A 15,856-nucleotide genomic window follows, 5' to 3' on the forward strand; every position below is an offset into this window, starting at 1 on the left:
AGGTTTCTTTGGCTCAAGCATGAAGAACACCAGGGGAAACTCAAGCGTGAAGCAAGAGCTCGACTCTTTAACAGAGATGTTGTTTGTGGCTTTGTTACTGGAAAATGCGAGTGACCTTAGCAAGGCCAAAGTGTGTAGACACAGGGATTATGAAATCAAGAAGGCGGTGGAGTGAGATACCAGAGGCATAAAAGCATCAGAAGGTGCCCCACAGCACTGCTGTTTCAGAGGCAGATGTACCAAAGATGAGGTGAGTCCACAGTTCAGCCCTGTCCCCCCTTTCCTCTGGATTATTTCATCCTTCTTTGTATGTATCTTTTATCTACATGACAGCCCAGGTACAGGAGAGGCCTACAGGAGAGATGCAAAAATATAACAAAGGAATAAGGCAAATGGGCTAAATTATAGTGAATAAAGTGTTTTCTGTGTTAAATCCTCTGCTTTTCCGTATCCATAAAGGGTAATTCTTTCAGATGGTGCTGTCTTTCCCATGAGACGTGCCTTTCTCTAAGGAATAGCTTTTTTTTTAACAAATATTTTTTATAAGCAGATATTCATTTTAAATTAATTATTTATTTATTTTTGGCTGTGTTGGGTCTTCGTTTCTGTGCGAGGGCTTTCTCCAGTTGCGGCAAGCGGGGGCCACTCTTCATTGCGGTGCGCGGGCCACTCACTATCGTGGCCTCTCTTGTTGCGGAGCACAGGCTCCAGACGCGCAGGCTCGGTATTTGTGGCTCACGGGCCTAGTTGCTCTGCGGCATGTGGGATCTTCCCAGACCAGGGCTCGAACCCGTGTCCCCTGCATCGGCAGGCAGATTCTCAACCACTGTGCCACCAGGGAAGCCCCTAAGGAATAGCTTTTTCCTCGAGGTTATGATATTTTCGTGGGGGATGCCAGCAGCTCCTGTGGTAGGCCTCCTGGCATTTTTTTTCTTTTTTGGGCCACGCCACACGGCTTGTGGGATCTTAGTCCCCCAACCAGGGAATGAACCTGGGCCCTTGGTAATGAGAGTGCTGAGTCCTAACCACTGGACCGCCAGGGAATTCCCCCTGGCATTTTGAATATGCCTATTAGCAGATTTTTCTTTTTAAAAATGTATAATAAGAAAGATCAATAGTGACACATTTGAGTGACACAATTCAGGCACTCAGATTTAAAAAAAAATAAAAAATTTTTTTGAAATGTTGAAATAACGAGACTAGAAACTTAACCAAGCAATATTTGAGTAGCTGACATCCTTCAGGGAGATGGTTAACTGGTGAATATAGCCTGTGCATTGATGCCCATGTGCACAGTCGACCTTTCAGGGAGCCAGTTATCTTCCAGGTAACCTGGAATCCTGGGGTTTGCTATACCATTTCCTGAAGTCAAATTATAAAATAATAGAAAAAGCTATATCAGTGTTTTAAATTATATATTAAAACCTCTTATTATGGAAAATTTCAAAAAGTAGAGAGAAGAGCATAATAAATTCCCACTTCCCCAGCTTCCAGTTATCCACATTTCATTAGCAGTATCCTTGTAGCCCAGCACCTTAGGGTGCCCAAGTGAGATTTTTCTTTGCTGGAGAGCTCATATATTAACAATTTAATGTTTCCTGAATGCTGCCAGAAACTGAGGCCCAATCCCCATGTGCCTTCCTATCTTGGTTGTTCTTCTCTGAAGCTTCCTTAGAATTCCCAGCAGCACAGAACATGCTGGAACCTGGGTGACTGGGAAGCTGCTAAACTATGCATGTGGGTGGGTGAAGGGCTTCTAGGTCCTAGCACTTCCGTATCTATTTTTTGCCTAATGGGAGGGGTGTGTGTGTGTGTGTGTGTGAGTGAGTGTGTGGTGATGCGGGGAGACGAGCTGCGTGCTCCTTTCCGTCTTTTCTGCAGTGCCCTGCAAGCTGTTGTCGCCCTCCTGCTCTGCGGGCAGCTTTTCGCGGTGGAAACCAGCGAAACCACAACTGCCACAGGTAGGACTGTGTTTGGACAAGAGCTGTATGTACCTCCCAGCACTGCTGCATCCACTTTTGCCACATCAGACCTGCACCCTCTCCTGGGGAAGATCCAATTGCTCCTTCTCACCTTAATCTCTGGTCTTTCAGTATCATGAAGAAAATTGGGAAGCCAGCCAGAAATAAGGGGAGATTGCCCTCCCCAGGGCTTCCATTTGGGGTGGAGGGAGGTTGATGTGCAAAGCAGCTGCTTCTCCTCTGACTTTTTGGGTCTCTAGGGGAAGCTTCCGACTACGAACCTTCTCTTCCTGTTTTTCTCTGCAGATGACAGCTGCTTAAAGCCCCCCGAGATTGCCAATGGCTACCTGGAACACTTGGTTCGCTATCGGTGTAAAACCTACTACAAACTACGCGCTGGAGATGGTAAGGCTGGGACGAATGTCCCCGGGCCCTCCTCTGTCCCACCATTTCCACAAGGAGTGGAGCCAGGGTGACTGTCCAGAAAGTGCCCGTGTTCTCTGGAGCCAGGAGATTTAGATTCTAACAAGGGTTTTGTCACCGGTAGCTGTGGCCTTTTGGGCAAATTAACTTTTCTCAGCTTCAAGTTTTCTCCTTTGTTAAGGGGAGGGAGGTGACGCCAGGTAGCCTACCCTCTCAGGGTGACATCTACGTGGACAAAATGACGGTGACGGTGATGACGACAGGGAGCCCTTACCTAGAGAGCACTGCACTCCTGGAACTGCTCTAAGTGCTTCACACGGACTTGCTCACTAGGTCCGCACAACACCCCTCCGCAGGGATACTATTATTTATTTTGGCCGCCCTGCACTGCTCGCGGGACCTTAGTTCCCCGACCAGCGATCGAACCCGTGCTCCCTGCATTGGAAGTGCGGAGTCCTGACCACTGGACCACCAGGGGATTCCCAAGAGATACTGTTATTACTCTCACTTTGCTGCTGCTGAAACTGAGGCACAGAAAGGTTGAGTAATTTGCCCAAGTTCAGGTAGCCTGTAAGAGGGAGTCAGGACCCCGTACCGCCTTGCCACGATCACCATGATCGCCACGGTCCCCGTGACCACTGTTCTGCCCTGCTGGGCTGCACCGTGGCCCCCGCACTTGGCTTCTAGCACAGCGCTCCTCCCTTCCTCCTCTTCCCCTGCCCTCCCCCTTCCTGCCTCTCTGATTCTGCTCTTTAAATACCTTCTCTCCCCACGCTAGGTCCAGATACAATTTCCCTTTTGGCTCATTTTTTTTCTTTTTGTTTCAGGAATGTACACCTTAAACAGGGAGAAGCAGTGGATAAATAAGGACCTTGGAGAGCAACCCCCTGAGTGTGAAGCAGGTAGGAAATCATGGGTCCTGGGAAGGAGATGGAAAAGTGGGTATTGAGGGGTCGGTGCACCAGCAGGGATTGAAATGTCCTAGAGGCACATCCTCCCTGTGTGGTTTCCTCTGGGCACACAAGAGCCGAGGGGAGGGACCAGGGAGAACCACAGGTGGCTGGGCAGAGAAGTGCACAGGCAGGTAATACTTCCCCACGAAGTTCACTAAGGATTTGTTCATTTGGCCTGCGGGGCACTGACTGAATCCAGTCTACACTGCCCACAGAGGATCAGGAAACTCTGTGTGTACATAGAGCCCACCTAGAGAGCCCTGGGCCAAGGGTAAAGCAAGCTCCAGGAACAACAGGTCAAGGGAGGGCATAACAAAACTTTAATCCGTGAGACTATGACAAAGGAGGCTGGAGATGGGTCAGGACTCTGTTGTTACTAGAAAGAGCTGACGCTCCCTCCTTTTCCCTCTTGGAACAAGAGGATCTTGCCTACCGTCTTCTGCTACTAGGGAGGCGGAACTGCTAACCTGCCTGTTATGAAATGCAATATCACATCCCTCTTTATTCAGAGAGAATGAATCATGGTAGCTCCTTGTGCTTACAATGAATTTAAGGGAGCTATGGACATCTTGCTGTGATAGACTGTTTAAATATACATAGAGTTCAGCGGCCAGAGTTTGAAAACTTCAGGGCTACTTGTTTCTTTGTGAGTTAGAAAAGCAGGAAATAGAACTCCGCTTTAGTGACGTAAACATTAAAAGAAAAAAAAAGAATCATTTTAAACTATAAACACTGGGAACAAGAGGAGCAGAAGGTAAGGGCAAAGCGTGCAAACATTTCCAGCTCTGGAGAAATGAACAGTGACCGTTCAGACAGCAGCAAGAGTTGGTCCTTTTATCCTTCCCTGGGAAAGACTGGGAGACGGTCACATTCTGCTCATAGTTTTCTTCTCTCCTCAACAGTATGCGGAAAGCCCAAGCATCCAGCGGTTCAGGTGCAAAGGATCATCGGCGGCTCACTGGATGCCAAAGGCAGCTTTCCCTGGCAGGCTAAGATGGTCTCCCGCAATAATCTCACCTCGGGGGCCACGCTGATCAATGAACAATGGCTGCTGACCACAGCCAAAAATCTCTTCTTGGGTCATGACAATACAACAAAAGCAAAAGACATTGCTCCTACTTTAAGACTCTATGTGGGGAGAAAGCAGCTTGTGGAGATTGAGAAGGTGCTTCTCCACCCTGACTACTCCAAGGTAGACATTGGGCTCATCAAACTCAGAGAGAAGGTGCCCATTGATGAGACAGTAATGCCCATCTGCCTACCTTCAAAAGATTACGTGGAAGCGGGGCGTGTGGGTTACGTGTCTGGCTGGGGGCGAAATGCCAACTTAGTTTTTACTGAGCATCTGAAGTACATCATGCTGCCGGTGGCTGACCAAGACAAGTGTGTACAGCACTACGAAGGCAGCACAGTACCTGAAAAGAAGACACCGAAGAGCCCTGTGGGGGTGCAGCCGATACTGAATGAGCACACCTTCTGTGCTGGCTTGTCCAAGTACCAGGAAGACACCTGCTATGGCGATGCCGGCAGCGCCTTTGCCATTCACGACGAGGCTGACGACACCTACTATGCGGCTGGGATCCTGAGCTTTGACAAGAGCTGTGCTACTGCCGAGTATGGTGTGTATGTGAAGGTGTCCTCCATTCTGGACTGGGTTCAGAAAACCATAGATGACAACTAACGCAAGGCTGGCTGGAAGCCTTTGCCTGAAAGGCCGAGGGAAAACTGGACAGTAGCAGAGGGGACAAAAACGTGGCATGAAGCTGATGGGTTCCAGCCCTGCATTGCTGAGTCGATCAATAAAGAGCTTCCTTTGACTCATTTCTGTGCTGTTTCTGGCCTTGGGCCTTTTAAAATTCTCTCATTTATAGTATGGCAGCAGCCAAGTGCTCTAGAGTTTACTGGGAGTGTGGCAGAAAAACCCCCAGGGCAACTGGAAATCCCTAAAGTGATACAAACTGCCCCACTGCAGCGCTCATGATCACTGAATGAGTGCCTATCCAATGGCAGGCCTCAGAGAGGTCACTGTTATCCTTGTTTTACAGACAAGGAAATAGAGACTCAGAGAAGTTAAGTGATTTGCTTAGGGTTACATAGCTATCAAATAGTGAAGCTGAACCTTTAATCTAGGTCTGTCTAAATACAAATCCCGAGCTCTTTTCACCGCATCCTTTTGCTTCTTCAGAGTAAAGGAGGAGAAAGAGTGGAGGCTGGTGAGGAAGATGCTAGCTCAAAGTGGCATGAAAACAAGTGCTTTAACACAGACAGTACTTTGTTGTTTGTGCTCCAACACACCAGTGCTTCAGGTGGCAAAGTAAGATGGTATAAAGGCAGGATTTCTGGACTTGCTGGGTCCAAATCACAGCTCGACGATAAATCTGCCAAGTTCCTTAAGCTCCCTGCCCATCAGTCCCCAGGTCTCTCCTATGAGGGGCTTAACCCAGACGATCTCTAAAGTGCTCATCAGTAATAACATTCTGGGGCCGGGTAAAGTTAGAAGTCTCTTCCTTAGGAGGGGCTGCTTTTCCCACTTGGAAGAGACCTACCCTTTACCAGGAGTCAAACGCAAGCCATCTGAGTCTTTCATTTCACAAAGAACGGTCTCGTTATTAAGGGTTTCCCAGAAAAAAGGTTCTAGAACCCAGCACATGAAGCTCTTCTAACTGAAGAAGAAAAGTTCTAAGCGAGCAGTAAGCCTTTATTCAGTACGCTGGCCCTTCACCAATATACCGTCCTGTCATCCCAAAATAGGGCCTCTCCTGCTCATGGCTTAAAATGTCACTATTCCTCACTAGGGTTCTGCCCTTCCCTGTGACGTTCTCCTCACATGCACTCTCCAGATCCATCAATAATTTTCGACAGGTTACAGCTCATAGGCCAATGAAGGACTTAGACCTGTATTCTAGAGCGTGTGGAAAAGACGATCGCTAGAAACTGAAAAATAATACAAACACATGAAATGATGCCTCTCAGGAGGCACCTATGTCTTTTGATCGTACCTTCAGCGCTGTTTTCTTGAAAAGCAATCTGACTGATTAAGTGGCTCCTGACCACCCCTCAGGAGGAACAGAAAAGAAAACTTTCGGCATTTCCCCAATACCCTCATCTCCTCTGCCTTCCTCCCAGCGGCACCTCTCACCCGCCTGGCCTCCCCCTCGGGTTCCAGTGACACTGGACTCCGTGGAGCCCTCTCAACACGCGTGCTGTCTCCAGCCCCCGGGCCTTCCTCCCCCGGTGCCCTCTCCTGAAAAGCCCTCCCCTTTCTCCATGAGTACCTCCTACTCTCCTTTAAGGCTCAGGCACTGTCTCTTCTAAGCAGCCTTTCTTCCATCCAGGAGTCATTCGTGTTTATGTAGCATCTGGCACAGGACGGGGCACACAGTATGTACTTAATAAATACTTGTGGAATGGACAGCAACCAAGATGGGAACAAAAACATGTAAACCAGGACTTCAGAGAAACATTCCCTAAAGCCCTCAGTAGGAGAGAAGATATGAGAATCTTAAGCATGAAAATTCCGAGGTTTTGCTGTTATCTGAGCACTTCCCACACCTCAAATGCTCTGTGACTTAGGCTATGAGGGACAGAAAATCCAGCTAACAGTGACAGGCAGTGAAGACATTTTATTCTTTCATAGAAATCTTAAGGGAGGCATGTCTAGAGTCCACTCAGTATCGCTATCAGGGACCCAGGCTCTCTTCACCGGTCTTCTCAGCATGTTCATTTTTCATCCCAGTGCTGGTTGCCTCGTGGTCCTAAGACAGCTGCTGCAGTTCCATGCACCACGATCACCATGAAAGCAGGAAGTGGGGGCCAGGAGAAGACGGAGGTGGTGCTGACAGGGTTTTGTTGTCTCCTTCCTGGAGTGGCTCTCTCCTTTATCAATGAAGGCCACAAGGTACCCAGCAGCCTTCCTTCTACGCCACATTTGTCAGAAAAGGCTTGGACAGGAAGCACCTGGCAAAGGGGGACAGACGTGCACCGACAGTGCTGCCCTGCACAGAATGGGTTTCTGTCATCAAGGTGGCAAAAAGCTGGCAAGCAGGTCACGTGCTGCCTGGCACACTGCCCTCTGGCTCTGCATCTATTCTCTTATTCTAGAAAGGCAGTACCCTTAGCCCCGCGAGGTTCTGAGAGGAGCAGGAACTTGCCCAAGTGGTGGCAGGCTGTGCCAGAGGACCCTGGGAGAATGCTTCATAAAGTTGTTAACACAGGCAAGTCCTGTAAACAGGATACTTCTTTCTAGCAATTCTGAGATCTCTTTCCAGTCTTGAGTCCGTGAAGTACAGTTTTCTCCGCAGGAAGAGACGGAGCTCTGGGAGAGACCAGCTCCTACTTACTAAGGGCAGTTAACTCTTTGTTTAGCTCACATTGGGTGCTGGATGGTGGCGGTTCAAGTTCTCACTTCTTGGGCAATTTCATAATAGAAAAGCTGGTAAATTGAGCAAGCCAGGACACCTTTAGAAGTCTGAGCCAGAAAGGCTCGAAGGTAAAACAAACTTGCCTGCTCTCAGTAAAGAATGACTTATTCCAGAAGAACTGGGATAATAGTCGAGCACGAGATAAATACACGAGTGGAGGAGTGGCGAGCTGAGGAAGATGGAAGGGGTGGGTGTGTACACATAGGGTAGAAAAGGAGTATTTTTGCTCTTACGGGAATTGACTTTCTATTTTACTTGTGTATCGAATAAACATAGTTAAATCAAATTGTACTAGCCAAGGTTTAGAAGGATTCTGTATTATCTTAAAGAATAAAGAAAACTATAATATGAAGAGAAGTTAAAATAACCACACTGGGGAAACTGACCACGGCTGACTTGACTGCTCTGGGCTCTGCAGGGAGTAGACACTTGGGCATTCCCAATTGTCACAGCACCAGTGTGGTCTTCTACTTGGGGGCCGGTATTTTCTATACACGTCAAACCTCTTCTCCGCCAGGATGCTGACCACATTTCCGAAAGACCCCAGAAAAACAGCACAGCTGGAGTCAGGCACTGTTTCACGATGGGCCTGTCTCTTCAACTTTGACAGTAGTGAAAGTGCTAAATGTCTTGATAGAGGAGGTCATATTTGGGAATATTCTTGGGATCAATAGGACTTTGAACAATAAGTTTTCCCCTCATTGCACCTCGATAAATTACTTCAATCAAATCTATGAAGTCTTGTTTGGTTTTGAAACTTCCCACGAACTTAGTGTGATCTGGAGACCTAAATAGCATAGGAGAGAAACAACCTCGCTCAAAACTTTTCATAATTACTTGTCAGACCTTCAGGATAAACAAAATAAATAGCAGCTCTGTTATTTTCTTCTGATCAGGGAGCCTTTAGACACAAAGCCTGACACTGATTTTCCCTTTGCGATTACAGGGCCCATTTGATATACGACTAAAACCAGTGTTGTGGGCCGCTGGGAGAGCATGTAAGCCCTACCAGGTGCAAAGCTTCTGCTTCAAAACCTATTTAATCACTTCTCAACTCATCATCAAGTAGTATTCCCTGGGTGTTAGCATGGGCTTAGTTTGTTGTTGCTGTTGTTGACTAGACACTGTGCAAAGTCCATTAACTTGTCCTTGTCTCTGAGTTCTAGTCACTTATACTTCTGAGTGGTAGGTGCAATATTACCTTTTTTTTTACTTTTCAAGTATCAAGTATGTTTACTGTAGAAGCAGTTTAGGAAAAAAAAAATGAGGCCATAGGCCACATTTTGGTATATACCCTTTCAAGCTTGTGTTTGTGTGTGTGTGTGTGTGTGTGTGTGTGTGCATTTCTTTTTTTCAGAGTCACGAGAATCATATCATGTAAACTATCTTGTAAGGTGCTTTTTTCAATGAACATATAACATAGTTCTTTCAAAGTCATTAAACATGCATCTCCCATACCATATTAAATTAATTTCTAGTATGCTTCTGTAGACATCTAGCTTCTTTCTAAGTATTTTGTCTTCTAAATAATGGTGGGATGGATGAAGATCTATGTAGCCAATTCTGGCCACTTTCGTGACTATTTTCCTTCAGATAAATCCCTGGAAATGCAATTGCTGGGTTAAAAATTGTATACATTTTAAGGTGGTAAGTAGTATCATAAATCACCCTCTGAAAATATTCACCAAACTAATACATATATCAACTGTATTCTAGGAGAATAAATAGCTATAAAACACTTAAAACAGATTATATTTAATACACTTTCAAATAAATGATGACAAAGCAGGCACACAGATCTAGACAAGTGGACTCCTTGACCACAGTAAGAAATGATAGGATTATTACGGATACATTCAAAATTAGTAAGTATTGGGATGCCAACTGGATGGAGGGGAAGGCATTAAAGATTTCATGTTATTTTTTTTTTAAGATTTTTTTTTTGATGTGGACCATTTTTAAAGTCTTTACTGAATTTGTTACAATATTGCTTCTGTTTTATGTTTTGGTTTTTTGGCCTCGAGGCATGTGGGATCTTAGCTCCCTGACCAGGGATCGAACCTGCACCCCCTGTGTTGGAAGGTGAAGCCTTAACCACTGGACCACCAGGGAAGTCCCTCATGTTACTTATTCTTGACAGACTTTGTTGAAGAATGACTTCAAAATTCTCTGAGTGAAAGAAGACAGGAAATTTGGCAAGACAAAAGCATGTCTTAATTTGCTGAAGGATTACTTCTTTTATAGATGCAGTCTATGAGTTTCAAAAGGTTAAGAACAAATGACCTACTTTGTTCTAAATAAAATTCCTGGGAAACTTTTTAAAAAGCTGTTCTGTATTTCTACACTGAAAGATGGCGAGTGCTTCACAAACTGTACTATTCTCTCACACCTAAGTTAAAATTCACCACTCATACTGGAAACACTCTCATTTTGTACCAAAGTTCCACATAAAAAAATTAGAGCGTGCATCAACTCAGGAAACAGTACCAACATAAGACTCACAAAGCCCCCATCACATGCAAATAGGTGAGCTACTGAAACTGCCTGGATAAAAGAAACTTTTAAGACTATAATAACTTCATGTCAATATAACTTACCCATAATCCACTTTCATATGCTGCCCATTGAAGAAAAACACGGTAGATGGAATATAACTGATGTCAAAATAGTGTGTATAAACTGGGGTTTGGTCCACGTCTACCAGATATATAGCAGCCATTTTACTTAAGTCAGGAGAGGTCTTAGAAAGCTACAAATGAAGAGAGAGATGTGGGTTACAACTTGAGGGCAGCAACATTTCTTCTGTGAACTTTTTTACTGGAAGAGAATTTTCTGTTTGAAAAAAATTCCCGGGCCAAGAATCTAGCCTGTTTGAGTTCCACATTAGACACAGTGTAACCTTATCATTCAGAGTCTGAATCACTGTTGGCAGGGTAATGAAAGGGCCCTAGGCAAATTGTATGAATATATTTCTGCTTCTTTTTTTTCCTTCTATTTTTGATTGTAAAGTTTTTATAAACTTTTTATGGATTTATAAAATCCATACTCGCTTAAATAAAAAACAAAACAACTCAAAAATACGTACTACAGACAATGGAATTCCCCCACATCTCTTCCTTCCAATCTCCCCATAGATGATAATTATGATAAAAACAGCAAACACTTACATGGCACTTGTTATGTCCTACGTGTTCTAAGTGCTTTACACTTGTTGGCTCCTTTAATCCTTACAACATTCCTATGAGGTATGCACTGCTACAGTCACCGTTTCACAGACGAGCAAACCGAGGTATGGGCAGGTAATGTGCCCCTGGTCACATGGCTGTACGCAGTAAGGTTAGGATTTGAACTCGGACAGCTTGGCTTCAGAGTCTATACTCTTGACCTTTGTGATATTCCAAACCCTCTGTAGTTGAGGTTAAAATGCTGTGGCCCCTGCCCCCCAGATTAACACATCATACCCTCATTTTTTTTTTTTTTTTGCTGTACGCGGGCCTCTCACTGTTGTGGCCTCTCCCGTTACGGAGCACAGGCTCCGGACGTGCAGGCTCAGCGGCCATGGCTCACAGACCTAGCCGCTCCGCGGCATGTGGGATCTTCCCGGACCAGGGCACAAACCCGTGTCCCCTGCATCGGCAGGCGGACTCTCAACCACTGTGCCACCAGGGAAGCCCCACACCCTCATTTTTAACCACAGAAGTGGGGTTTCTTACACTGTATCCACACTGAGGGTGGCAGCAGTAGAAATGGTGGGTGAGGTCTCAGTCCTGGGTAAGTCTCTCTCCACAATAAACAGAGACAAGGATCAACTTACTCTGTCCCATACTCCCCTTCCTATTCATCAGACTGTGAAGATTTGTTGTGAAATCAGAGATTATCATCAGGCACACACTGGAGGCAGCACACTCGAAAAGCATATTTGCAGGCAGAGAAAACAAAGTTCAAATCCCAGCTCTGCAATTTAGTGGTGCTGTGCCTGTGGGAAGTCACCTGACCTTCCTGGCATTCATCTGCCCCCCTTGGGAACAGTAATAGCAATTATCCCCATGCTGTGAGCACTGAGTAAGACAATGTTCATAGACGCTTGTTAATAATGTTCCTGGTCTTCCACTGAATTGTTGGTGAAACTGAGCTTCGGCAGCTGCTACTGAGGAAGGGCATCCAGGGCAGATTCAGCACAATCACAGATTTGGGGGTTCAGCTCAGGGCAGGCACACGATTGGCTCTTAGTGAAAGTGTGCTAACAAATGAACAGCTATATCCCCGGGCCCTGCCTGCTCCCTTTCATTCATTTTGCAGATGTGGAAGTGAGAATGTATAGCTTTTTAATAAAAACGATTTACTTAAAAAATTCACTTACAATATCATCTAGTTGCAGACAGACAGGATCCTCGTCTCTCCCGAACCTGAGAACCAGCACCTTCTCTGCAGTACTTTTTATCGCCTGGTCCACTTCTTTTTTGCTACTCAACTTGGGTAACAGGAAGCTCATGTTGAAATAATCCAAATATCAATCCTCACTGTCAGTCCTGAAAGTTGAAATGTTTAAAGACATTAAGTGCATGAGTCCTAATTTTAAAACATTTTTAATTTTTGTAGTAGGTAATGTGTATATATTTTTTTTCCAGAGGAAAAAAGGTTTCACACAACACAGGAACAACAAAGTAAAAGGAACACACTAAATGCACAAACTGGCGGCAAGTAAGTCCACCAGTTAAAAAGGAACAATATAGAAAAGTATATTGTCTCCCCTCAACTGGCTTAGTTCCCAGTGCCCTGTAAGTAGTTACAAGGTAACAACCTTCATTAGTTTCTCACGTACCTTCCAGAGTTTTGTTATGCATTCACAAGAAAATACAAACGGGTTCCAAAGTTTTCTCCCTTTTTTACTCAAAAGAGAGTGTATTCTTTCAGTCAGTGTTCCAGCAGGAAAGAGATGACATCCTCAAATTTGGTAATCTGAAGACTTTCATTAAGGAAACGTATAGGAAAACAGCAGGGTGTAGTGCAGGACCCTGGGCTAGTAGCAGCGGGACAGGGCGCTGTTCTCACCTGCAGGCCTGAAGGAGCCATGGGAGGGAGTAGTTACCAGAACTGTGTGGCTGAGATTGCTGGAGCAAATGACAGACGTCCAGCACACGTACTTTACCCACTCTTCTGCACTTTGCAGTTTACCTCACATGTGAAGACCATCACGTATCTCTGTGTAGAAAACTCACACATTTTTTGTCACAGTGCCATACTATTTCATGCCCGTTCCATCCTTTTTTAAACAGTCTTTTATTGACGGACATTTTTATTATCATGAGTCTGGTTTAAAGATCCTTGGTGTATGTCTTACTGAGTATACTTCATCACATGGCAAACAGATCAATTAAGAGTGTGTAAAAACCACACACACACATACACAAAACAAATAGTAAAATACTGAGATAGAAGGGGCCTCTCATTTTCAGACTAGTTTGCTCATAGTTACACTTCTAGCTACAAAAAAAAGAACTAGAATCCACGCCATCCAATTTCTAGTCCAGTGTTCCTTCTACTACAAGTCCTATTTTTATGATTGAGAAACTCTATGATCAAGGAGCTTTACTTTTGATCCAGCCATGAGACTCCATTAAGATATTTAATATTTTGAATTCAGTCCCAAATGTGTCTTATGCTACAAAAAGGGAGGATTTCTTTCTCTCTCTCTTTTTTTTGGTGACAAGTCACATTTTAAGATATGAATTACTAAAAATTCACATAGGAGATGAAATTGTTCTAGTAATAGGTCACACTTTATTTTTTTAAATTAATTAATTAATTTTTGGCTGTGTTGGGTCACTTGCTGCACGTGGGCTTTCTCTAGTTGAGGTGAGCAGGGGCTACTCTTCGTTGTGGTGCGCGGGCTTCTCATTGCGGTGGCTTCTCTTGTTGCGGAGCACCTGTTCTAGGTTTGCAGGCTCCAGCAGTTGTGGCTTGCGGGCTGTAGAGCACAGGCTCAGTAGTTGTGGTGCACAGGCTTAGTTGCTCTGCGGCATGTGGAATCCTCCCAGACCAGGGCTCAAACCCGTGTCCCCTGCATTGGCATGTGGATTCGTTACCACTGCACCACCAGCGAAGTCCCAAAAGGTCATACTTTAAATAGAGAAGATGATTGCCAGAAGGGACTTCTTCAAGTCGGAGTGGCAGAACAAATTACTGATGAAAGGGAAAGTCAGAAAGAAGATGGATCTGTCCCACCACTAGAATTCAAACAAACAGCAACTTCTGTAAGTTACTGATTAAGAAGAGGAAGTGGTGGGAGAGCAAAGCTGTCAACGGGGAGTGGGGAGATAAGCCTGTAAGAGGGTGGGACTGGATAAATGTTGGAAAGAGGAGAGGGAAATTGAGACCACACCTAAGAAAATGTCCACAGCAAAGGATACCAATGGAAAATTCACAAAAGAAGAGGTAAAAATGGACAAATATACTGGGAAAGTTAAGCTTTACCAGTAAGCAAAGGAAAGCAAGTTAAACGATATATTTTCAAATCCATTAATTTGGCAAAGATTAAATGATAACGGCAAGAGTGTGAGTGAAGGGGCAGGCATTCAGAGTCCCTGCTGGAATGCAGAGAAGCAAAACTTTTCTACAAAGAAACCTGAATACTCTTTGACCAACAATTCCACTTCTGAGAATTTATTCCTAGTAAATAAATAGACATATGCACAAAGATCAACGTACATTTATAACGGTGAAAAACTGCAAACAACCTGAGGAAATAAATGATAGTATAGCCACTGCAACGTACTAGCGCACTGTCAATATATGCCGTGTTAGAGATGAATAACTGAAAAACCCTCGTGATAAAGAAAACAAAGTTATAAAACAACAGTATATAAAGTGTGATCCCACAACAGTATATAAAGTGTGATCCCACTTTTGTACAAAATCTAACTATAATACACATGTACATATTCACATAGAAAAATAACTAGAAATGAATATCCCCAAAGACCATCAGAGATGTTATCTCTGCGTGTGAACAGACGAGTGACTTTTACTTACACTGGGCTGCGCGTCTTTATTTTCCCCAAATATCCGACATACATACTTTTTAAAAAATTTTATTTTTGACTGCGTTGGGTCTTCGTTGCTGCGAGTGGGCTTTCTCTAACTGTGGCGCGCAGGGGCTATTCTTCGTTGCTGTGTGTGGGCTTCTTGGCGTGGTGGCTTCTTTTGCTGCGGAGCACGAGCTCTAGAGCGCAGGCTCAGTAGTTGTGGCGCACGGACTTAGTTGCTCCACGCATGTGGGATCTTCCCGGACCAGGGCTTGAACCCTTGTCCCCTGCATTGGCTGGCGGATTCTTAACCACTGCGCCACCAGGGAAGTCCGACATACTTTTTTTTTTTTTTTTTTCCGGTACGCGGGCCTCTCACTGTTGTGGCCTCTCCCGTTGCGGAGCACGGGCTCCGGACGCACAGGCTCAGCGGCCATAGCTCACGGGCCCAGCCGCTCCGCGGCATGTGGGATGTGGGATCTTCCCGGACTGGGGCACGAACCCGTGTCCCCTGCATCGGCAGGCGGACTCTCAACCACTGCGCCACCAGGGAAGCCCCGACATACTTTTAATGATGCCAGTGGTTGGGCTACTCCTGGCCCACAACTGCCAGGGAAAACGATACTTACTTATTTGTACACGTCAGCTCCCTCTCTTCCACTTCAGGGTTGTCGGCAACCCTCACCCTTTCTCCAAAAAGCCGACTGGGGAGGCTCTTTCCTCCTCCCCCAACCGCGGCTGCGACCCCAAACCAAAGTAACCCACGGGCTAGAGCTGCCTAGCAACTGTGGCTGACCACTTTAAGGGGACGGAAACGGAAAAAGACGCACAGGCGCAGTGATGAACTCGCATTAGGCCCAGCTCAAATAAGCGGAAGAGGTTATTCTAGTCCCCGCCCACCTTCCCTGGCCCTGACCGGAAGCCCTAGGGTCACTTCCGCCCCTATAAATATGACCGATCTCTTTAACTTCTCCTTCCCACATTCCACCTAGAGGCGGGGCGTCGCCTCTTAGACTAAGCGTGATTGGTCGTCAGGAGACTCGGAAGTGCCTCTGATCAGAGCCGCAGAGAAA

The 15,856-nt window shown here is 45.5% G+C and overlaps 2 protein-coding genes across 5 annotated transcripts; one reads left to right on the top strand and one right to left on the bottom strand.

Moving 5' to 3' along the window:
• Positions 1-161: 161 nt before the first annotated feature.
• Positions 162-5,158, top strand: LOC309977323 (haptoglobin-like). Its single transcript, XM_082863369.1, has 5 exons — positions 162-250; positions 1,882-1,961; positions 2,268-2,366; positions 3,212-3,286; positions 4,240-5,158. The coding sequence occupies exons 1-5, from the start codon at positions 246-248 to the stop codon at positions 5,016-5,018; spliced, it is 1,038 nt and encodes a 345-aa protein (XP_082719495.1). The 5' UTR covers positions 162-245; the 3' UTR covers positions 5,019-5,158.
• A 1,816-nt stretch (positions 5,159-6,974) lies between these two features.
• On the bottom strand, positions 6,975-15,569 carry TXNL4B (thioredoxin like 4B). Of its 4 annotated transcripts, XM_082862664.1 has the most exons (5): positions 15,413-15,569; positions 12,581-12,818; positions 12,119-12,287; positions 10,356-10,507; positions 6,975-8,545 (listed from the first exon to the last, which is right to left on the bottom strand). In XM_082862664.1, exons 3-5 carry the CDS (start codon positions 12,248-12,250, stop codon positions 8,380-8,382), a joined length of 450 nt encoding a protein of 149 aa, XP_082718790.1. In that variant the 5' UTR covers positions 12,251-12,287; positions 12,581-12,818; positions 15,413-15,569; the 3' UTR covers positions 6,975-8,379. The 4 variants fall into 4 exon arrangements, with proteins under 4 accessions (XP_082718790.1, XP_082718788.1, XP_082718789.1 ...); XM_082862662.1 differs by lacking the exon at positions 12,581-12,818; XM_082862663.1 differs by lacking the exon at positions 15,413-15,569 and having other exon boundaries at positions 12,581-13,378.
• Between the last annotated feature and the right edge of the window lie 287 nt (positions 15,570-15,856).

The sequence above is a fragment of the Leucopleurus acutus genome (assembly GCF_964270905.1).
Source record: "Leucopleurus acutus genome assembly, chromosome: 20".
In the NCBI taxonomy this organism is placed as follows: domain Eukaryota; kingdom Metazoa; phylum Chordata; class Mammalia; order Artiodactyla; family Delphinidae; genus Leucopleurus; species Leucopleurus acutus.